This window comes from Rhopalosiphum maidis, chromosome 4 (assembly GCF_003676215.2).
Source record: "Rhopalosiphum maidis isolate BTI-1 chromosome 4, ASM367621v3, whole genome shotgun sequence".
NCBI lineage: Eukaryota > Metazoa > Arthropoda > Insecta > Hemiptera > Aphididae > Rhopalosiphum > Rhopalosiphum maidis.
This window is the reverse complement of record NC_040880.1, coordinates 29,498,492-29,520,405: the sequence shown is the minus strand read 5'-3', so window position 1 is coordinate 29,520,405 and position 21,914 is coordinate 29,498,492. Positions and strand designations below refer to the sequence as shown.

General features: G+C 26.5%; 6 protein-coding genes across 6 annotated transcripts; 3 read left to right on the top strand and 3 right to left on the bottom strand.

Moving 5' to 3' along the window:
- Window positions 1–4,959: 4,959 nt before the first annotated feature.
- On the top strand, window positions 4,960–5,639 carry LOC113556481. The gene is made up of 2 exons (XM_026961449.1): window positions 4,960–5,121; window positions 5,324–5,639. Exons 1-2 carry the CDS (start codon window positions 5,107–5,109, stop codon window positions 5,564–5,566), a joined length of 258 nt encoding a protein of 85 aa, XP_026817250.1. The 5' UTR covers window positions 4,960–5,106; the 3' UTR covers window positions 5,567–5,639.
- On the bottom strand, window positions 5,586–9,223 carry LOC113556473 (protein ABHD4). The gene is made up of 7 exons (XM_026961438.1): window positions 8,795–9,223; window positions 8,625–8,707; window positions 8,176–8,560; window positions 7,506–7,654; window positions 7,304–7,421; window positions 5,835–6,021; window positions 5,586–5,761 (listed from the first exon to the last, which is right to left on the bottom strand). The coding sequence occupies exons 1-7, from the start codon at window positions 8,833–8,835 to the stop codon at window positions 5,657–5,659; spliced, it is 1,068 nt and encodes a 355-aa protein (XP_026817239.1). The 5' UTR covers window positions 8,836–9,223; the 3' UTR covers window positions 5,586–5,656.
- A 1,375-nt stretch (window positions 9,224–10,598) lies between these two features.
- Window positions 10,599–12,308, top strand: LOC113547964 (phenylalanine--tRNA ligase alpha subunit). Its single transcript, XM_026948562.1, has 2 exons — window positions 10,599–11,224; window positions 11,288–12,308. Exons 1-2 carry the CDS (start codon window positions 10,726–10,728, stop codon window positions 12,247–12,249), a joined length of 1,461 nt encoding a protein of 486 aa, XP_026804363.1. The 5' UTR covers window positions 10,599–10,725; the 3' UTR covers window positions 12,250–12,308.
- Window positions 12,280–14,674, bottom strand: LOC113547965 (alpha- and gamma-adaptin-binding protein p34-like). The gene is made up of 6 exons (XM_026948564.1): window positions 14,402–14,674; window positions 13,172–13,359; window positions 12,977–13,103; window positions 12,766–12,900; window positions 12,571–12,699; window positions 12,280–12,509 (listed from the first exon to the last, which is right to left on the bottom strand). The coding sequence occupies exons 1-6, from the start codon at window positions 14,472–14,474 to the stop codon at window positions 12,346–12,348; spliced, it is 816 nt and encodes a 271-aa protein (XP_026804365.1). The 5' UTR covers window positions 14,475–14,674; the 3' UTR covers window positions 12,280–12,345.
- Window positions 14,675–14,821: 147 nt separating this feature from the next.
- LOC113547966 (platelet-activating factor acetylhydrolase IB subunit beta-like) lies at window positions 14,822–17,299 on the top strand. The gene is made up of 4 exons (XM_026948565.1): window positions 14,822–15,152; window positions 15,220–15,426; window positions 16,344–16,466; window positions 16,834–17,299. Exons 1-4 carry the CDS (start codon window positions 15,087–15,089, stop codon window positions 17,101–17,103), a joined length of 666 nt encoding a protein of 221 aa, XP_026804366.1. The 5' UTR covers window positions 14,822–15,086; the 3' UTR covers window positions 17,104–17,299.
- Window positions 17,300–19,146: 1,847 nt separating this feature from the next.
- On the bottom strand, window positions 19,147–21,473 carry LOC113549841 (protein lethal(2)essential for life-like). The gene is made up of 3 exons (XM_026951317.1): window positions 21,316–21,473; window positions 20,439–20,905; window positions 19,147–19,356 (listed from the first exon to the last, which is right to left on the bottom strand). Exons 2-3 carry the CDS (start codon window positions 20,901–20,903, stop codon window positions 19,228–19,230), a joined length of 594 nt encoding a protein of 197 aa, XP_026807118.1. The 5' UTR covers window positions 20,904–20,905; window positions 21,316–21,473; the 3' UTR covers window positions 19,147–19,227.
- Between the last annotated feature and the right edge of the window lie 441 nt (window positions 21,474–21,914).

The following is a 21,914-nucleotide window of genomic DNA, read 5'->3' as shown; positions in this document are numbered from 1 at the left end:
ACTGTTGAAAGGATTTGTTTGTATTATATTATAAGTTTAAATTAAATTTAATCAGCACATTAGTTGAAGTTTTATAGGAACCGAACATTTGGCTGGATCACCCACCGACGAAGAATTTGTCATTGAGCTGATGGAAAATGTGTCGGCACTCGGCTTTGTTTCAACCCAGAGGAAGATTGGCAGCATCAATAAGAAGCTCATCTTAATATCAACTGTCCAAAGGATTTGTTTGTATTATATTATAATTTTTAGAATCGTAGTAGGTACAGTATACTATGTATAATATTTATTAGTGAAGAAGAATTCGTCACAAAGCTGATAAGAAATGTGCCGGCTGTATTTCAACACGGAGGACGTCTGGCTGCAGCAAAAACAAATTTAACTGATAATCAACTGTCGAAAGGATTTGTTTGTATAATATTAAAATTTTTAGAACCGTAGTAGGTACAGTATACTATATATAATATTTATTAGTGAAGAAGAATTTGTCACAAAGTTGATGGAAAATGTGTCGGCTGTATTTCAACACGGAGGACGTCTGGCTGCAGCAAAAACAAATTTAACTGATAATCAACTGTCGAAAGGATTTGTTTGTATTATATTAAAATTTTTAGAACCGTAGTAGGTACAGTATACTATATATAATATTTATTAGTGAAGAAGAATTTGTCACAAAGCTGATGGGAAATGTGTCGGCGGCACTCGGCTTCGTTTCAACCCGGAGGAAGATTGGCAGCATCGACAAGAAGCTCATCTTAATATTATTATTAGTATATATTGTAGTTGTAATGATGTAGTATATAATATTTAAGTAGTTTATTACTTTACATTTATTTAATAGCTCATCTCTCATCCACTCATCCAACACATTGACTATCGCCGGCCGGCAACACACATAATATACATATTACCCGTTTTTGTAGCTTGTAGAATAGCGAAAATCGTAGTTTTATTCTTAGGTTTCCTTATTGAAACAAATAATATAGTATTATTAGTTTATTATTATTAGTAGTAGTTCTAGTTGTTGTACTTTTTTTTTTTTATGAATTGAATGCATTCATATGATCAGTGACGTATTTAGGAAATTTAAGATAAGGGCAACAAATATTTTGCCGCCTCCCCCTTCCAGTAAAAAAAAACTAAAAAACTTTTACGCCGCGCAATGGTGAAACTGTTAATACCATAGAATACCATGTTATATAAATAGTATAGTATTCTATAGCTCTATGGCATACATCACTGCGCCAGTACTCATAAAGTACGAAATAAAAATTTGCCGTTCTGGGAAACTGGACCCAAAGCCCCTACCTAAATATGCCTCTGCATATGATGCGTTCTCGCTTACGATGTGGATTAGGCCTACTGGGGACACCACAATAAAAAAAACGCGCCTCGTGTAATACCTCATAATGTTATTAAACAATACGGACAATGTTATTGTACGTCGTTTAATAATAAAGGTGGTGTGGAAAATTACCTAATACTATTATTCTTATTTTATAGTTACCTTGCATATGTATAAAAATGTTTTTTTATTAAATACCAATTAAATAATTATTTATATCAAGAAACGAGAAATATTAACGTTTTATAAAGTATTACAATAAAATAGTTTTGAAAAAAAAATATTCTTTGACTTGTTATAAAAAAAATTCAAGTAGTTATTATATTAGTTCTTATTTTACAATGACACTAACAAAAGCAGGTCAAGTTTAATATTGCCAGAAATATTGTGTGTATCCATTACTTTACTTAAAACATTGAATGTACACATATTTTTATTTACTAATTATTGTGTATTTTATTAATGATTTTATTTTTTTTTCGCGTAAATTTGAAATTCCATATTTTACTAACGCATTGGTTACGTAGGTATTTGTGTCTTATAATAAAATACAAATGTTTGCATGTGAATATGCGATTGTACACATTTGGATTTTATTAACCATAGGCTACAATTCCTCTAACCAGTTTTCAACAAAACTGATTTTTTATTTTCTTAAAATTCAAAAACGAATAGCCGTAAAATTTAAAATGTTTACTAAGTATTTATATTATCATTTTTTCTATAAATGGTATAATTTTCAAATAATTGTAATTCATTTTGAGCTCTTTATAGACAGTTATATTTGCGTGCTTTATTAGTGTTTTTTAGTAGCAAAAATTGATAAATGGGTCAAAATCCTTGATAATTGAATTAATACTCTTCATTACGCAACAGTTTACAATGACAACTAACAACCGTATTGTATTTTGTAAATTTAATTCACCGTTTATTTTGCGTGAATTATTCAATACATGTTAAGAATATTTTATCTATCTGTGATTATTATATTTAAACGATACATAGGAAAAACTACCATTATAAATACATATAATTCTTAACTAAAAATTTTGAATTTATACAATATTTTTTTTATTCAGTATTCTTGTGTAGTTTGTATAGATATGTTAAATACTATTGTATTTAAATTTTAAACATAACTAAATTAGCATCAGCCATATTTGAGCATTATAGCTTTGGTTTATTTGTTAATAGGTATAACTTAATAACTGTTGACTGTTTATATTTGTTTGATTATTGTTATAATAATTAATTAATTAATTAATTATTAATTTGTTAATCATTAATGTGTTATTAATTTATTATTTTAAATTTTATTATAGATAAATTTTCACTTATGTGTATAGATTAATCGTGTAGGGGGTAGATTTTTTTTTCTTTAGCTTTTGAAAGCTATTGGGCTCAACGCTCAATATTGTATGTAAAAAATAATTGTGTTTAAGAAATATATTTATATTAATAGCGCTAGTGACAATATTGTTATCGACATTTGCGAACTGTGCGTCAGATCTCAGTGTTTACTATCCTATATTCGATATTCCAAATAATTGTTAAATAGTCAAATAGATGAATTTTTTGAAAATTCAAAGTTGTATCCAAACTAACATTTGAACGAGTAGTTTTTAATTATAATTATTATAATTATAATAATTATAATAATTATAATTAAAAAGTATTTAAAGTAAATAAAGTAAATAGGCTAAGCCCCCGTAAGCCCCCCCCCCCGATCTCCGTCTATGGTACTTATTAAATATAGAGAATTGTTATTTTTAAGTAGGTACATCGTTGTTTCTTATAAATTATTCTAAATACATTACATTAAATTATTGCGATACAACCTACCTACACATGTATATACTATATAAATTATAAATGTATACAGTTCAAAAGTATGTTTTAAAACAATAACATCGCCATTGTCGCACATGCAGTCCACGAAGGTGCCAGAGGGTGCTTAGATGCTTAGCACCCCCAGCTTATTTTGAGCTAAAAATATTGTAAAAAGTGTAATTTTGCGTTTATAAAAATAAGTTTAATAAGTTTGTATTATTGTATTGGTAATGCACTAATACCATGGACGATGGACGTACTTTATATATATAATTTACATATTATATAATATGTACAATATTGGGTATTTGGGTTTGCGATGTTAGTATGTTACCTATTTATAATTATAATGCAACTGGATTTTGGAAACGAGACCTTAACATCATAAGCTATCGGCTCGTCAATATTTAATTTATAGGTAATTTTATTTTACAATTTGGTTTTTACGAATTAAACGTTAAGTACCTAAATAAATCCCACAACAATTTGGTCAATAAAAAAGGTCTTTTAATAGTGATATCTGATGTCTTTAGATGTCTTAGGAGCTTAATATAAAAGTTTAATAGGATAGATGTCTGTCTGTATATCTTGCGATTAAAGTATTTTTATTTGAATGTCGCCATAGGCAATAGCGAAGAACATGATGCCACTGCGTTTTTAAGGGAGCACAGTTTATTTGTTTTGATAAATAATAAACATTGCACCATACACTATGTGGCCTGCATAACAATAGTAATATACTATAGTCTATAGTACAAATGGAGATCGGATATATTATCCTAACAGCACGGGGGATTTAGAAAACATGAGGCAATATATTGGCTAAATAAGGAGCATCATGTGTGTGGTGTACGCGGTACGTTGCTTGTTGATTGTTAGACTGAAAATGAAGATAACGTTGGGACTGTTGTTGATTGATAGAAATTGTAAAATTCAGAAACGAATTGGGCCATTAGGTCTGTATTTCCTTGACCCCCCAAATAACCAACTAGATGAATTTTCCTTTTCAAAAAGGGGCTGAAGTAAAAAATAAAAGCATTATTACTACTCCAAAACGTGATGACAGACACACACGAAAAAAAAACACACATCATTGTAGAATCAATCACTCCGTTCAGAATCTAAAATAATAAAAAAAAATATCGGGTAAAAATGAACGTTGAGAAGATGAGAATAACTTTTTCTAAGTTAGAACCAAAATTAATATTGAACATATTTACATATTATGAAACATAAACAAACTCATCCATCGCACTCAATATTAGTTTATTTTGTTATTAACTTGTATTTATGAAGCATAAAATATTTTATTTCATTTTTTCTATATTATTTATTTATTTGCATATTGTTTAATGTTTTTTTTTTATAGACATGTGATATACAAATAAACATTAATATATTATAACAATTTAAATAAATAACCTAACTATTGTCCATTATAACCATCTTTTTTTCGTTATTACTAAATTGAGAACCGTACAAATATTATGAAGACACGAAGGAGCTGTGAAAAGCAAAACTTTTGAATACCTTTATTCCAGAGCACGGACTTTTATAGAAGATCTAATTTTCTATAAGTCCGTGTTTCAAAGTATTGATTGAATAATTTATGAATGGATATAATTTGAATGAGGGGTATCCTATAGGCAACTTATCGGCCATGGTCACAGTTACAACCGTACTAATAGCTAACCTAGGTCACGTTTGATATGAAGATTTCTTTATCAAAAATGGGATTAGTCCTTTCATTTTATTTTTTATTATCAATAAAAAATTTGAAAGCATCCTGTTATACGGTAATTTTGTGATAAAGATAATATTAAACTTTTTCAGGTGCGTGTTTCGCTAGTCTCACTCAATACAGTATTCACATAGTACCATAGTGGTTCGTGGGTTCGCATCGAAATTCAAATAGATACTTAGCTTATAAAATGGAATCCGGCGAGGTAAGAAATTTAATATGTAAACATTTTAATCAGATAAAAAAAAAAAATGAAAACACATAAAAATTTATCAATGGGTACTCTAATTACCTCTAGTACAATCCCAAATTCCCAATTGTTAGAGGTCTATTGTTTTAAATAGCTAAGGTGAAATAATCCCAGTTTTGTTACTAACTAATCGTTGTTATTTTTACATACTTTATAGTGTTTTCCTAACATAACCCCATTAGAAAACATGTCATCGTACCATTGGAAACTACTTAAATTAAAGGGTCGATTGGATACAATAACAGAGCGTATGTCAAAAAGAAAAAGCGGAACACTGGAACCTTATACTACATACATGGACGAAGATTCCACTGATAAAATTGATAAATTCTTGTTAATGAGTCAAGTAAAACCATTAGAGTCGGACGATGATGATATGGATTTAAGTAAAATGAACTAATACTTTATTTTAATGTAAATAAATAATTAATGTAACATGTAATATAAATATAAATCATATAACTCTATTACAATATTGTGATTTATTTTGTTATTCTTCATTTTCAAGTACATTTTCTTCGCATATTTTATTTACTAGATTATTAAATACTTCAAATTGATCAGCAAAAACATGATGACCAGCATTGGGTATAGTCTATAATAATGAAAATATTCCTTATAAAGTATATAATGAAATATATTAATTATTAATAATTAAAATGTATAACCTCAACATGTACAAAATAATTTTTTCTTTCTGCTTTAATTTTCTCTCCAATACTTTTATCCATCCAAGTGTTTTGTCCATAAATTAATGTAATGGGCACTCTTTTATCTAAATACTGTATACGTTTAATCATTGGGTTCTTTGCCCAACCAAAACCAGTAACTAATGACGTAAAAGCACTTTCACCCCTAAAACATATTAAATACAACTTATATTACATTATTACAAATAATAATTCATAAGTTAAAAGATAATTTTTGTTTAATATCTTTAAATATAAAACTCTAGATAATCTAGATAACCAACAGATTTATAATACATTTTTATTTTTCATTATTCATAGGTATATATGTACCTACTTAAAAAATAATCTATGTTTAGAAGACGCTTTAATTGCTGTGTTGTCTATCTTATATACATCTAACATATCAAATTGATGTACTTAATTCTTAACTAAGTTAAATTATAGTTAATATTAGAGCGAATTTACATATTATATTAATGAATTTATTCAAGAGAATATTAACTGATCTCGAGCTAATTTTTTTTTTTTAATGAATTATTTAGTTACTTATTAGTTATTAGCTGATTATATTTTATTTAAAAATAAGAACTATGCTCGATCTTAGTTAATATTATCCTTTACAAATTCAATAATACATAAATTTGCTCTAATCTAAATCCGGTACATAGATTAGCAGTAAAACATATGTACAACAGAGACAACATAAGCAGGTACAGTATTTTCTAAAATATGTATGATTATAATCTAGAAATATTTTATATGTCTTGTGTGAATATTGTTTTATTAAATCTCTTAAAGTATGTTTTCCTCACATCATCTGAACATTTGAATGCCGCAACTAGTGTCAACTACCAGTCTGAATATAGTTGGTAGTTTGGTACCATAACATTATCAGTGGTGGATTTACAGAGAGGGGGGGTCTGGACCCCTCTGACACTGATATATACATATATAATTATATAAGATTAGATTTTATTTTGTAAATTTTGAATTTTAGATCCACATACATTATAGTACATTTGTTTTTATAAAAATAAAAATAATATATTTGAAATACATACTATTTTTTAGGACCCCCCCAGGAAATTTTTGAAAATCCACCACTGAACACTATGCTGTTCCATTGTTCGATGCTGCAGAGAAAATGTACCATAATAATTTTGTTTTTATTATAGAAATAAATTATAAATTTGTACTTGTTTAGTATGTGATAGTTTTGATAATACAAATGAAGTTATTTACAGTATATCCCTCTTAATTCTTAAAACTATAAGTTAATTGAATATAATATTAATTTTTAGTTATTGAAGAAAAATTTAACTAAAAAATACTAACTATTAAGATCTTATAATACTATTTAAACTGAAATGGCTAAATTAGAAAATAAGTAATAAAAAAATTACTATTACAAAATGAAATAATTTTAAAAAATAAATAAAACATACGTTGCACGTTGAGAATTACATTGAAATATATACTCTCCAATCACAGTTGTTTGTTCTCCAAGAACTGGTTCAAACTTTTTCAATATATCAGATCTCAAATTTGTCACTAACCATTGACCTTTAAAATTGATAAGCACATAAAATTATTTTAATGGTTTAAAACCTATTAACTTAATAAAAAAAACTATATAGATAAATTTACCATAAGGACCAGCAAATCTTACTGGCCACAATGGATTTAATGATTTAAGAGCATAAAATATTCCTTTGGCCCACCAAGGAATTTTGCTCTTAAAGTTTTTGTCTTCTTCGGGAAATCCCCAAGGATCAGCAAGTATTAAATGATGAATTCTATACAAAATATTTTAAAAACTATTTATTTGACAAGTTAATCAAAGCGCAGACAGGATTGGGTGCAGGGGTGCTACGGTATCCTATGTTTTATATACTTTGCTGTTATATCTAAATATTTGCCAAATCTATAATATAAAAAAAAAAATTGCTTAATGCTCTTGGGAGTGTAATCTATATTTATGTATACATACTACATAACAATGATAGTTATTACGTAAATGTAATTTATTGTAATGGACATTGGCTGAAAAGTATCCCATACGAGGGTTCCTAAATAACTGAAGAGTGATGACAATTATTCATACCTTTCTTCTACTATATTTATAATATTATATATTGTTTATTTATCAAAGAACTAAAGATACTGAGGTAGAGCTATTCTATGGACAGTTATTAAAACCTAATAAGTAAAAAGTATTGAGAATTACTCATAAAATTATAAATGTATGTCATTAATAAATATTCCATCCCATACTTTTATATCTCAATCCGCGCCTGAGTATAACTAATTGCTATACCTTTCAGGGTGTTGTATAGAATAAGCAGTAGCTAAATATCCTCCAAAACTATGGCCAAGAAGAATAAATTTTTCAAGCTTAATTTCTGATCTCCATTTTTCAATAGCATTTACAAATTGATGTTCCACTTGTTCTGGGTCTGTACTAAATTTTGGCCTAGAACTACGACCAAAACCCAATAGATCCATGGCATAAACAGGTCTACAATTATTTGATATTTTGTCAACATTCATACACCAAAGTCCAATACCAGCACCAAAACCATGTAACAAAACTACAGGGGTTTCACGTTTTTCCGTGTTAACTTCTAATGTCCATATTTTATCTTCTTGTTCAACAACTGGGCCTAGGTTAACATATCGAGTGCGGTATGGAGATTGAACATCTATAAATAATTGTTAATAATGAAATATAAAATAAAAAAAATTTTTAAGATATATATAATGTACATGCGAATAATTTCCGCTCGGCTTCTTGTAAACATTTCCAAGACATTGAGCTCCAAGGAAACCAGCTCCAAAAAGTACACCCTCTAAAATGGTAATAAAGAAATATTACTTTCTCCAGATATTTGTTTAAGTTATTTATATTTTATAAAAATAATAAAATAGTATCTTACCTGTATATTGAAGAGGCCTCAGAGTCGTTTACTTCAGTCATAATTGAAATATTTTGAATTTGTTATTGATACATTTAAAAGTTATTCGATACATTTGTTTTAAAAAAGAATGAACATGCGTTTAAATTGCACTGTATAGAATATATATGAATAGAATATTACACAATAGTGGAATACTAATTTAGTTATTTACAGTAGACTGCTTTTATATCATTAATTAATTTTGAAATATAATCATTTATATAGTACGTAATAAGTAAAAATAATTTAAGCTGTACTATGCTTCTAGATTACTATTATCTATCTTAGAGCTGAGACGTATAACGTACTGTAATTGTTGAATGATAATAAATAATAATAATATGCTCTACGTTTACAAGTAGGTAGTAGGTTGTAGTAATTAAATTAATAATAACACATTTATTTTTACCTTATGACTATAAATAAAAATCTAATCGTTAAAAATGAGGATTAAATTAATTTTTATTATTTTATAATTGTTTAATGGCTCAATATTATTGCTCAGTAAGTTGTAACTTTTAAATGACAAATTTAAGTATTATGTAATTTGTTACAGATAACAAAAACATAAAAAATTATGATGATCTATTTATCTCATCACAAAACAATATTTTGTTTTCTCTTGGTTTATCAGCTGTCTTCTATTATAGCATAAAACGATTATAAAATATGAATATTTATACGTAAACGTAGTTAATAATTTTTATTATGTATTTTCATATTATTGTTCGGTGATATTATCAATATTCTGTGATAAAAGTTTATAAACTAGAAAGCACGAAGGCCACGGACCAATATCATTTTTATGGCACAGACCATAGCTGACGGTCCATTGTTATAGACTTATAAAGTTGTAACCATGACATTTTTTTTTCATGGTTGTAATTTAGTTGTAAGTCGTAGCACAGTATCAACAGTTGTAGTAGAACAGATTAATTATTAAGATATATCGTGACAATATTATAAAAATAATATAATTATAAAACAAAAACTAGGAGCCTAAATAATATAAAACTAGGAGGTCTAAGCCTGGCCCTTTAATCATTCCAAATTAAGCATATGAACGACGTACCCGCGGTCTTATATACTGTACATAGGTTAGGTTAGGTTATATACTGTATATAAGACCGCGGACGTACCAAATTCTAATTAATATGATATAACCTCAATGCTATATAACATATTATATTTTTAAATTCGTAATCTTACTTTTCAATATTTTATCTTGAATAGGTTTTATTTTTAAAAATTACATATTATAGTTGATTCCGTGTAAATTTAATAGGTAATAAGACTATTTGTAACATAGAAGTACATAATAATAAATAAATTACAGATATACAGCTAATAGCTATAGCTTTTCGTAGGATCCAACATTTTTTTTTAAATCAATTATAGTTCACTAAAAGGTTTCTGCTTATAAATATTTCGTAGAAAGGAGTCCGAATCCTTGGACCTCTCCAGTTACGGCCTTATCCACAAAATCTTTTTATTGACGTTTAAAGTTGAATTCTGTTAAGAATAAAATCTTGGAAATGTTCAAATTATATTGTAAGAAATAGATAGGTACCACGATTAAAGATATCTTTTATCGTGATAGGTACATACAAAAATTCTTTTATACCTCCAAAATTTTAAAATTGAATGCAACATTCCTCATACATTTTTCTAGCTATAACAACTAGTTTGGTATCCGGTATCATTAGTGTTTATGATAATATTATCTCTAGCATTCAAGTTGTTGTCATTCAATTTTGATAATAATATTATTGAAATAATATGAATTGTGGAATGTTTGATATTTTTAATAATAAAATTTACTAATTTTTTTTTTGTGCCGCACATTTGTACCTGCTGCCGTGTTATTTAATCAAATTTATTGATTCATAATATTTTAACGCTCTTTAGTCATGGATTCAGAGCAGTTGTTAAAAGTTTTGGATACTAAAGGTTGCTTTAGCACATGGGACTTCAGTAAAGAAAACAATATTGACCATCAAAAAATTATTGGCGTTGTTAAAAGCATATTGGCTTTGGGAAATATTATTACTGCAGATCCAGTGACAATCAAATATTGGGAACTTACTGATGAAGGAGAATCAGTTTTGTTGAATGGTAGTTATGAGGTAAACCTATATAATGCTGTTCCATCTGATGGAATACCTCAAAAGGAATTAATGTCAATACCAAATGCAAAAATTGGATTTAGTCAGGCAATGTCAAAGGGTTGGATAGTCATAGATCGATCATTAAACAGAGTGATGAAAAAAGTCGATTCTGTCATTGATAAGGTTAAAGAAGATTTGGTGGAACTAAAAGCATCTCATGATCAAATTTCCGAGTCTGACAAGTTGGATTATAAAAAACGAAAACTTATCCGTGAAGTTGTTATAAAAAGTTTCACAATAGGTAGTTACATTTTTTTGAATTTATTACTTATTACAATATTTTTAATTATATTACTTTTTGCAGGCAAGGGTCCAGAATTTACAACGTCTATTGTAAAACTAGAAACTGAACTCACTACAGAAATGATATTATCTGGTTCATGGAAGTCAACTCCATTCAAACCTTACAATTTTGAAGCTTTAGGCCAACCTCAATCAGCTGGTTGCTTACATCCTTTATTAAAAGTTCGCTCAGACTTTCGTCAAATATTTCTTGAAATGGGTTTTACTGAAATGCCAACTAACAATTTTGTTGAAAGCTCGTTTTGGAATTTTGATGCATTATTCCAACCTCAACAACATCCAGCAAGAGACTCTCATGATACTTTTTTTTTGGACAACCCTCAAACTAGTGAAAACTTTCCTCAAGAATATTTAAACAAGGTAAAAATAGTACATTCAAAAGGAGGCTATGGTTCCCAAGGATATGGTTATGATTGGTCGTTAGATGAAGCTAAGAAAAATGTCTTGAGAACTCATACAACTGCAGTAAGTGCTCGTATGTTGTATGGCTTAGCTAAAGATTTCAAACCGACTAAGTACTTTAGTATTGATAGAGTATTTCGAAATGAGACTTTAGATGCTACTCATTTGGCAGAGTTTCAACAAGTAGAAGGAGTAATAGCTGACTACAATTTAACATTGGGAGATTTAATTGGAGTTCTTCACACGTTTTTTGAACGATTAGGAATGACTGAAATCAAATTCAAACCTGCTTACAATCCATACACAGAACCTAGTATGGAAATATTTTGTTATCATCAAGGACTACAAAAATGGATTGAAATTGGTAACTCTGGAATGTTTCGTCCTGAAATGCTATTACCAATGGGCTTACCAGAAAAAGTAAATGTTATAGCTTGGGGATTATCTTTAGAGAGACCAACTATGATTAAATATGGCATTAACAATATTAGAGATTTAGTTGGACCTAGGGTTAATTTACAAATGGTTCAAGATAACCCTATTTGTAGATTAGACAAATAAATTGTATTGTAAACTTTTATGATACTATAATATATTATATGGTGTATTTATTTAATTGATATAATACTTTTTACTTCACTATGTAATAAATAATACTTAAAGGTCTACATCATCTCCAAAAAACGCTTTCCAACACTCTGTCAATGTCTTTTCAGCAGCATCTTTTCTTTCTTCATCAGGCATTGCAGAAATTTGTTCTTTTAATTTTCTAACCTTGTCAATAGTCTTGAAAAAATTAAAGTCTCCTTCAAACATTTCAGCTAAAATAAGTTGAAAATATATAGTAAATAAACTTAATTTTATTATAATTATTATAATTACTAAACAAATCGCTATCCAATTCAGCTTCTTGTTCTGTGTCCATTTTTAAATCTGATAATCCTCCACTTAATTGTGAATTAATTACACTGTCTTCAATTATTGATTTTGTACTAGGATTTGTTATTTGACCTTAACATAATAAAATATATACGTAAATAATAATTAAGCTAACTAAGTTAATCTTAAATTATTTACATTTGGCCTTAAGATTTGGCCAATGATGTGCATAAAGAGCTTGTTTAACACGTTCAATTCCAGTTGTATCCATTTCATCAGCAATTTCTTCAAGCACGATTAATTCAAAATGGTTTTTTCGACACCATTCAAAAACTTTAATAATTATAAGAAACAATATAAAAAAATTATAAAAGTATAAAAATTCTTTTTTTGTTATAATAAAATTTACTTTTACTGTTAGTAGCATTGTTGGACACATGATTATCAATGTTTTTTTCACTTAATAGTATCAAAACTTCCGCTTGACTTTTTTCAACTAAAGGTAAGCATTTATTTATGGTTTCTATAATATTGCTCTAAAACAGTCAAACAATCAAAATATTATCTATTGCAAAAATTTAAATTATTATAATTAAATATTTACATTATCAATGTCGAAAAGAATGATTATAGCATTAATGTTGTGTACAAATTGATCAGGTAGTTTATTTAAGCTAATGGAAGTACATAAATTTATATCAGCAGTGTAATATTTGCAGTCAATTGTCCAACGATTTGATAAAATATTTTCTTCATTATTACAAATTTCAATACTTTCTTCGTTCCTCAATACTATAAAAATTATAACACTGGATTACTGAATACATAAAATTAATAACTTATTAAATAATTATTAATAAACGAGTAGAACAAAAAAACTTATACTATCTAATACGATACGTACAATTTCAGTTACCTATATGGAATAAAAATAAATTATTTTTTATTCTTTATATTTTTTTTCTCCTCTTTACACAGTAAGTAATTTATACATTTTTGGAGGATTAATGACGTTGTTTAACTAAAAAAAAACTACTATAAAGTGTAATTTTATTTTTAAATAAAATATAATTTTTATAATTAAGTACATGTGAGATAGGGGATAAAAGCATTATTGGTGATGTGTGATTAAATAAACTAGCCATTAGTGATACTAACTTAAAATTTGCGTTAGAGGATTAAATGAGATCCCTGTGCCATTTCCTTTTAAGCCTGTGACAAAAATTTCTTAGGAGTGACACAATATCAGGATGTATATAGTTTTTATTAGTGGATTTTTTGTGATTTTATAATTGAGTAAAGAAATTTTAGTTAATTCAACTATTGTTTTAATGCCAAGATCTTAATTGAAGATCAAATTAGAAATAATTGGTAGAATATTAGTAATTATGCAAATTGTAATATTTTGAAATGTTTGTATTTTGTTTAAATTGTATATTTTAGTTGATATTTGAATTTAAAATGGGCTTTAGGAGTGATTATTTATATATATTAATAATTTAATCATTTACTGTATTTATTTATATATATATATATATATATATATATACATAAATTGGCTATTCTGTATGACCATGACAATGTCACTTGTTTATAGGAAGGTAGGATCTGCTTGTTGAAAGTTTTAACTTACAGTTTTAATGTTATACTTCACATGTATAAGTAGAATACACATTTTCTAAAAGCAGTTAAATTGTAAATGTGAGAGGCACCAAGTTTACTAAAACTTACTTATACATATATTTTTATATAATAGTACCATTAATCTGTGTTTAATATATTATTTTAATAATCTTTTATCACTTAATAATAATGAGTACAAATGTAGGCTTACATTTAATTATTTTCAATGGATCATCATCACAACAACTATATATGTAAACACAAGGGAATTCACTTATTGACATGATTATAAATTGTTAGTTATGTAAGAGACAAATTGAAAATGTATGTCTTTTATTAAATAATTAAAGAATAGGTTTTTAACTGTAGAACAAAGTAGTTTTAAATTTGAATACTGTAATTAAATAAATAAATAAATAATATTATTTAACAATTTTCGATTATATTAGCATTTCGCATACTTTGGTGTAGTACTGTTTATTGTAGTTGACTAGTTGAGTAGTAAGTTGATGTCATAATGATAACACTTAATCAATATTATATTGTTTTATTTTGATAAAAATTTAAATAATCAGCTGATGTGAAAATATAACAATACAACATTAAATAATTGATATTAGGTACCTTATTTCTACATTAGAATTTGTAGTTAAATTAATTGAGCCACTAAAATCACTGAACGGATTTTATCAAATTTGTATGATCTAAAATATTGTTCTTTTTACATGGTTTTATAAACATATTAATCATTACTAATTTAGTATTAACACATTAATTTTAGTATTTACTACAAGTACATTACAGTAGGTGTAAGGTGCACAAGATTTTAGGTATTTTAAACTTGTATGTCATAACATAATCTAAATTATTTTTGTACTACTTAAATTTGAGTCAAAATGAATCCTTGTACAATTCCTGAGATTCCTATTGATATACAAGGAGACAACAGATGGATGAGCCAGGTATATAATTTAAAATTTTAATTATTTGATAATATTTATACAATATGCTATTTTATATATTTATTAGCATGAACGTCATGTATCTGAAGCAAAAGAACGTGAACCTGATGTTATTATGATTGGAGATTCCATTATTCAAAAGTTACAGTCAAGTCCTATATGGAATGATTTATTTGAACCTCTCCATTGTTTAAATTTTGGTATTGGTGGTGATCTTACCCAAGGAGTATTATGGAGAATCCAAAGTGGGATTCTTGATAATATTAAACCTAAAGTAAGTGATGAGACATTTTTAAATGTTAATGTATACATATTTATATGTGTATTATATTATTTAATTTATTTGAGCTCGATTTGTCAAACAATACACTTAGAGAGGTGTACCATTCTCCAGTTCATAATGCTGTTTATATACACCTATTCATCAAAATAAAATTTTAGGTAAAATGTTATCAGCATTCTATCTTAATGCTATTGTTGCTAACAATTTCATAAATTACTGTGTATAATTATATTACTTTATAAGTTCATAACTCATTTTGTGTAAGACATTTTTCTATTGTAAATAATTTAATAGTTTGGATATTACCTTCTAGGTGATTAGTCATTACTAATATCTAATAGTTAGTTCTAATTAGTACTTAGTAAATGTAACTATCCTTGTAAATTAAAATTAATAAATAATTGAAAAATTTTATTTTAGAAAGATTAATTGCCGATACTAATTTAATGATAAATCTTTTTTATTATTCCTCCAACATTATGTGTTTTTCATTTGATTAAATACATATTTAAAAATATAATAGTTATTAATTGACCATTACAAGGACCTATAAGTATTTATATCTGATTGTGTATTACAAATGTAATATATTAATGATATATTTATATTAGCTATTTTCTATTATTTTACTAGTTCCTTTAATGTTTCAAATTATTATTATCAATATAAACCAATCATTAAGTTCCTTTTCTACTTTCAAAAATTAGTTACTCGTAGTATTATCATAGAGTTTTGAAATTGGAATTTAATTAAATTATCACCCTTAATACTAGTTTAGAATATAATTAATATATACATTTATATCTTGTATACTTTACAAGAACTAAACTAAACAATTATAGAACATAAAAAGTTAAATTATTCTTTTCTTATTAAAGCTCTTCATTAATCATAATATTAATTTTTAGGCGTGTGTTCTTCATGTTGGTACAAACAATTTTGGTAATACTCCTGATGAAATATCGGAAGGTATTTTAACCATTATCAAAGAAATCAAATCCAAGCTTCCGGAATGCTATATCATCTTGTTGGTAATTATTTTGTAATGTAATTTGTATTTTGTCTAAAGATACATTTAAACTAGATAAATTATTACTTTACTATAACTAAACTTTTATATTTAATTTTCTATGTATGCAATATAGTGTTGTAATATTTAAAAGCAATAATGATCACAATTACAAATTAAAATTCTACCAGAATTAAAATGTTTAACGTATTAGTAATATTTTGCGAACTATTGATTCATTTTTTGTAAACTATTTGCTGTTTTGCTCTTTTTAAAATCTAAAATTAACTGATTATTGATAAGTGAATAATATTAAGATGAACATTAATTTTCATTCTTGAATCATGTTTTGATATAAAATAGTTTGTATATAAATTTTATGTTTTCAGGATTTATTACCTCGTGGAGCAAGGCCTAATCCTTTACGTGTTCGTAACTCTAAAGTCAATGAAATTATGCATGAAAAAGTAAAGTCAATTTCTCGGTTAGAAGTAATCACAGTCAATACAGGTCTGTTACAATCAGATGATACATTGAGTGCTCAAGATATGCTTGATTATCTACATCCAACTGATACATGTTATCGTAAAATATTTGAACCTGTACATGAATTGCTCTTACAAATTCTTGGAGAAGCTAAAGATCTTGACAAGAATTAATTGGAACTCAATAGATATTATTTTATATTCACACAAAGAAAGCAAAAGCATTTTGTATTGTGATTCTTTAGTTTCATATTTTCTTGTTATTTATGATTTTCATCATTTCATGGGGCTTTGATATTTTCAAATTTTGTTCCTAATTTAATTGTATAGACTGTTTTTTTTTTGGGGGGGGGGAGGGATTAAGAGATGCATTAAATTTATCATAAGCTATGATCATTATAAATATATTTCAATATTGCTTGAAGCTGATACTATTTTTTTTATTTAAATTAATTGGGGAGTTGGTATATTAGTATTTTTTTAAAAAAAAATCTAATTTTGCAAGTTCTTTGTATGCATTTAAATATATAAATAATAATTAGTAATATATTTACTTTAATACTTCTATTAATAATATATTATAATACAAATTTTGCTTATTGCATTTAATTATTTGTAATGTAAACATTTATATTAATAATTACAACAGTTTTATGTTCATGCATTGCACAAATTGTAACTTTTTTTTTGGATAAATTTATTTTTGTCGTATAATAAAATACAATTAAAAACAATTTAATTCATCTAAGAAAATAATTAAACCTTTATCTTTATACATAATGAGTATATTTCTAGCTTTGATGTTTTGTATTATTATTTTGTTGGTATGTTTGATCGGTGAATGCTTCTTAAAACAAATAATTGTAGAAGTTTTCATTCCTAATGCATGGCATCAACAAGAGATTAATATATGTATTAAAAAGTACAAGAGTCTTTTAAGGTGTAATTCCTATGCATGCGCCTAGACGCGCAGCCTACATGGCGCGATTTGAATTTTGGCCGCATGATCTAATATTGATTCCTATGTAAACATGGCTTAAATAATCTTTAAAAGTATCTTTATTCTATGGGTACGTACACTTAGTTGTTTTAAGTTCTCTGTTTGTTTAGGTTATACTTGTATATTCATAAGTGTGTTTTTTAAAATATTATTATTAGTTTAACCATGTCCTTAACTAAAAAACAAAAATGTATCTTAAAACTACTTCTTTACAAGTCATCATAAAATACGTTCTGTCAAAAAATAAAAATGAAGTGTATGAAATGTACTTAGCCAGGAAAGCTGATGGATTTTTCAGTGTTCTGATTGAAAAACATTTATGGTGAGACAAAACCAAATTCAGTGAGTTTTTCAGATTAAGCTGGGATCAATTTAATTATGTATTGAACCTAGTTGAGGAAGATATAAAAACCAACCCAAGCATCAAAGTTAGAAAACCCATAATTGCTGCAGAAAAGCTAGCAGTCACGCTAAGGTAATGTAACATAATATGTCTATAATATAATTTATATTTAATAGTACCTATATAATATTCATTTTTAAATAATGTGTATAAAAAAATTTTAATTGATTATAAATTATATTTAACTTCTAGTTCAATAAAAATTAACAAAGTAGTATAAAAAAACAAAAGAACTTTTAAAAATGTCAAAATTATGTGTTATTTATTATTTTTGTTTTTATAATAAATATTTAGTATTAATTATAAAATATAAAAATATTTTTTAGTAAAATGTATATTTTATAACAATTGTGTACATTTTTAAAGCATATTTGCACTATATAATAAATACTGTGTAGTTTTACCTATTGTGGATAGATATAATTATTTGTATTATTCACAGGCATAGGCGTGTCTACAGTGGCAGCTTAGGGTGCCTGGGCTGCCCCTGCAATTTTTGTAAGGAGCCAGTCAACCGAGTTTTAAATCTAGTGGTTTACAACTTTTATTCAGAAAAAAACCACAGCAAGAAGGAATGGGGCATTTTTTGATTTAATAAGGTGGCGCCGGTTATTAGCAAGGCTGCCACTGCAGATGAAGTCTAGTTATCTCTATATTCACAGGTTTTTAATTTATATTGGACCTAATGTTTCTGGAAAAATTAAAAAAATTATGGATATGATAAATTTACCACTGATTTAACTTTAAAAGCTTTGTCACTGAATAAAAATTATGAATTTAAATATACTAAAAAAAAATAATAATCATGTTTTACTTGATTTATGAAAGATTTTTTTTAATAAACCATCATTAAAAATACATTATTGGTATAATATGTAAATAAAAATAAATCAAATTATTGATGTTCAACTTTAATCTCAGTAACTAAGGGAGTTTCATCATTTTTCACTGTTTCAGCTGCTTTTACTGCTGGTATTCCTGTTTGAATAATTGGTACACTACGTTCACTTGTTACTTGTTTTTCCTATAAAAAATAAATGCACAAATTAAACTTATGAGCAACAGAACATATTATTTTTATTCTGTTAACGGTTAACAATTAATCTATGAATTAAATAAATAATTCTGATATTTAAAATGCATTAGCTAGAAGTTTAAGAAATATATAGAATCTAGAATTATATTTGCCAATTTTCCACTTTTTCACAGAGTATGTAATTTATCTCTCATAAAATAAAGTCAAAACAGCTACTGTAATATGTATTGTGTGTACTTATCTAGTAACCATTATAAAAAAAAATAAACTAATTTAGTACTCAATCGGGAAATGATAAATATGTCAATGAGTATGTAGATTTTTTATTTATTTATTGTGTTTTTATAAAGTTCTAGTTGAAATAGAAACACCATAACTTCTTAAATATTGATTTAGTACATTGATCAAACCAAACCAAAAAAAAAATTATTTCAAAAAATAAAATTAGAAAAAGAGTGAAGCTATTAGAAATAAAAAAAAAATCGCCTAAGTTTTGATTAATTTAAAACATTAAGTCTACCAATGTGTCTATTAGTTAGCACGTTGATGGACTTTATTGCTATAGCATTCGCCAACTAAACATCAATTTTAAAATCAAACTCATTCTAAAAGGAGTGTTTAATTGGCGAATGCTATAGTATGTACTATTCATCTATCAATCTATTAAACAACTTAATGATACAGTATAATACACGACATTTATGATTTTATTCAAATTAACATTTAAAAAAACATTTCTAACACTTAATTATAGGTAAAAATTTTTTTACAAATATTAAGTAAAATATTTTTTATTCAGTTTAATCAACGTAAGTAATGTGTACCTAATCAAATCTGGAATTTGATTCTTTCTAAAAGGTTTTATTTTGACTCAGCTTTTTAATTTTTTTAGGAAACTAAATGAAACTTATGTTTTGAAATAGATAATTTTTAATATATTGTTATTATTAAATAATAAATAGTGAATTTTATAGATATAAATAAGATAATGTTACATATTTATTATTTATAGTAATTAGTTACACCAGATTGGTACCATTAGTTTAGTTAGGTTAATTAAAATTGTTTACCTTTTTAGGAACGCTAACTGTTAGTATTCCATCTGAAGACAAACTTGAAACAATTTGTTCTATATCCACATCTTTAGGTAATAAATATCTTCTTTTAAATTGTCTGGATATAAAACCATGCTCATCTTGTTTTTCTTCATGTTTTCCTTCAACAATCACTGCTCCTTCTGATGTTTTAACTGTTATCTCACCGGGTCCAAATTGTTGGACATCCAATATAACTTGTACTTGTTTGTCATCAAACTTAAGGTTGGACGTACCACTATTTTGTCTGTTAAGTACACCTTGCCATGGTCTATAGTATGCAGCTGATCTCAGAGAAGGAGAAGTAAGAGTAGACGTTAAATTGGAAAGATCATCTCTATGCAATCCTAGACCAAAGTGTTGGTCCAATAATCGTCTTGGTAATCGCTCACGTTCGAAATCTTCCCACCAATCTCGGAAGAACAATGGCACCATAGACATTTCTGTGAATTTAATGCGTTATAAAACAGATCAATACATCATGCAAGTACAACTACGTAATAACAATAACTAATAGGTAACTATATAGTCCATAACAAGTGCAGATATGAAAAATAAGGTTAATATGGTAATCCATTTACGTGCCTATTGGCTACACGTCTACAATAACTTATTACACTCAGTTTTAATATACTTTAACTAAAAACTGTATAAAACACAAATTTACTTGAAAAATAAGTGAAGCTAATAAATATAAATGGATCACCATCACGGCATCATTGCTAATACTTTATTCAAATACATCATAATACCTATAAGCTATATTAATATATTATTGTAGGTGTTACCTATATATTCAATATATAATGTAGGTACCTTTATAATAATCTATGTAACGTACAAAATTACTTACTACAATAAAATTTGGTTTCGGGCACTATGGACTTAATGAAAAATAAAGATGTAACTTGTGTGATTTTTTAAAGCCAACTATTATGAAAAGTACGTTTTTCGTCGTATTTATACACAAGTGTTCTATTTTCATATATATTTATTATTCACCAATCGTTACGAATTTATTTTTGTACATTTGAAATTAGTGTTTGTTAGTTGGCCTTTATTATTGACTGTGGAATACATTTGTGTGGGAGGATTCCAAAAATATTCTTTAATTTGTTTATTTATTTTTCTTAGTTTTTACCAAGTTATGAGTCATATGGCTACAAATATTGTAGATGCTAGTCGTCCAATGTATATCGTACATTTTTATAATTGTATACCTACATACATGCTATTTTTGCCAAATGTTTTTAAAAGTGGGTCAACTGCATATTATGATAATGAGACATTGAATAGGTATGTATTTTTTTAACTACAAATAAAATAAAATATAGGGACTAGGGGTATTAATTTTGTAATATAAAACTATTAAGATTAAAATATTTAAATTTAACAATTATTCCTAACTATTTACGAGTATTAAAGACCTGTTTTTTTTGGTAGAAAAATACT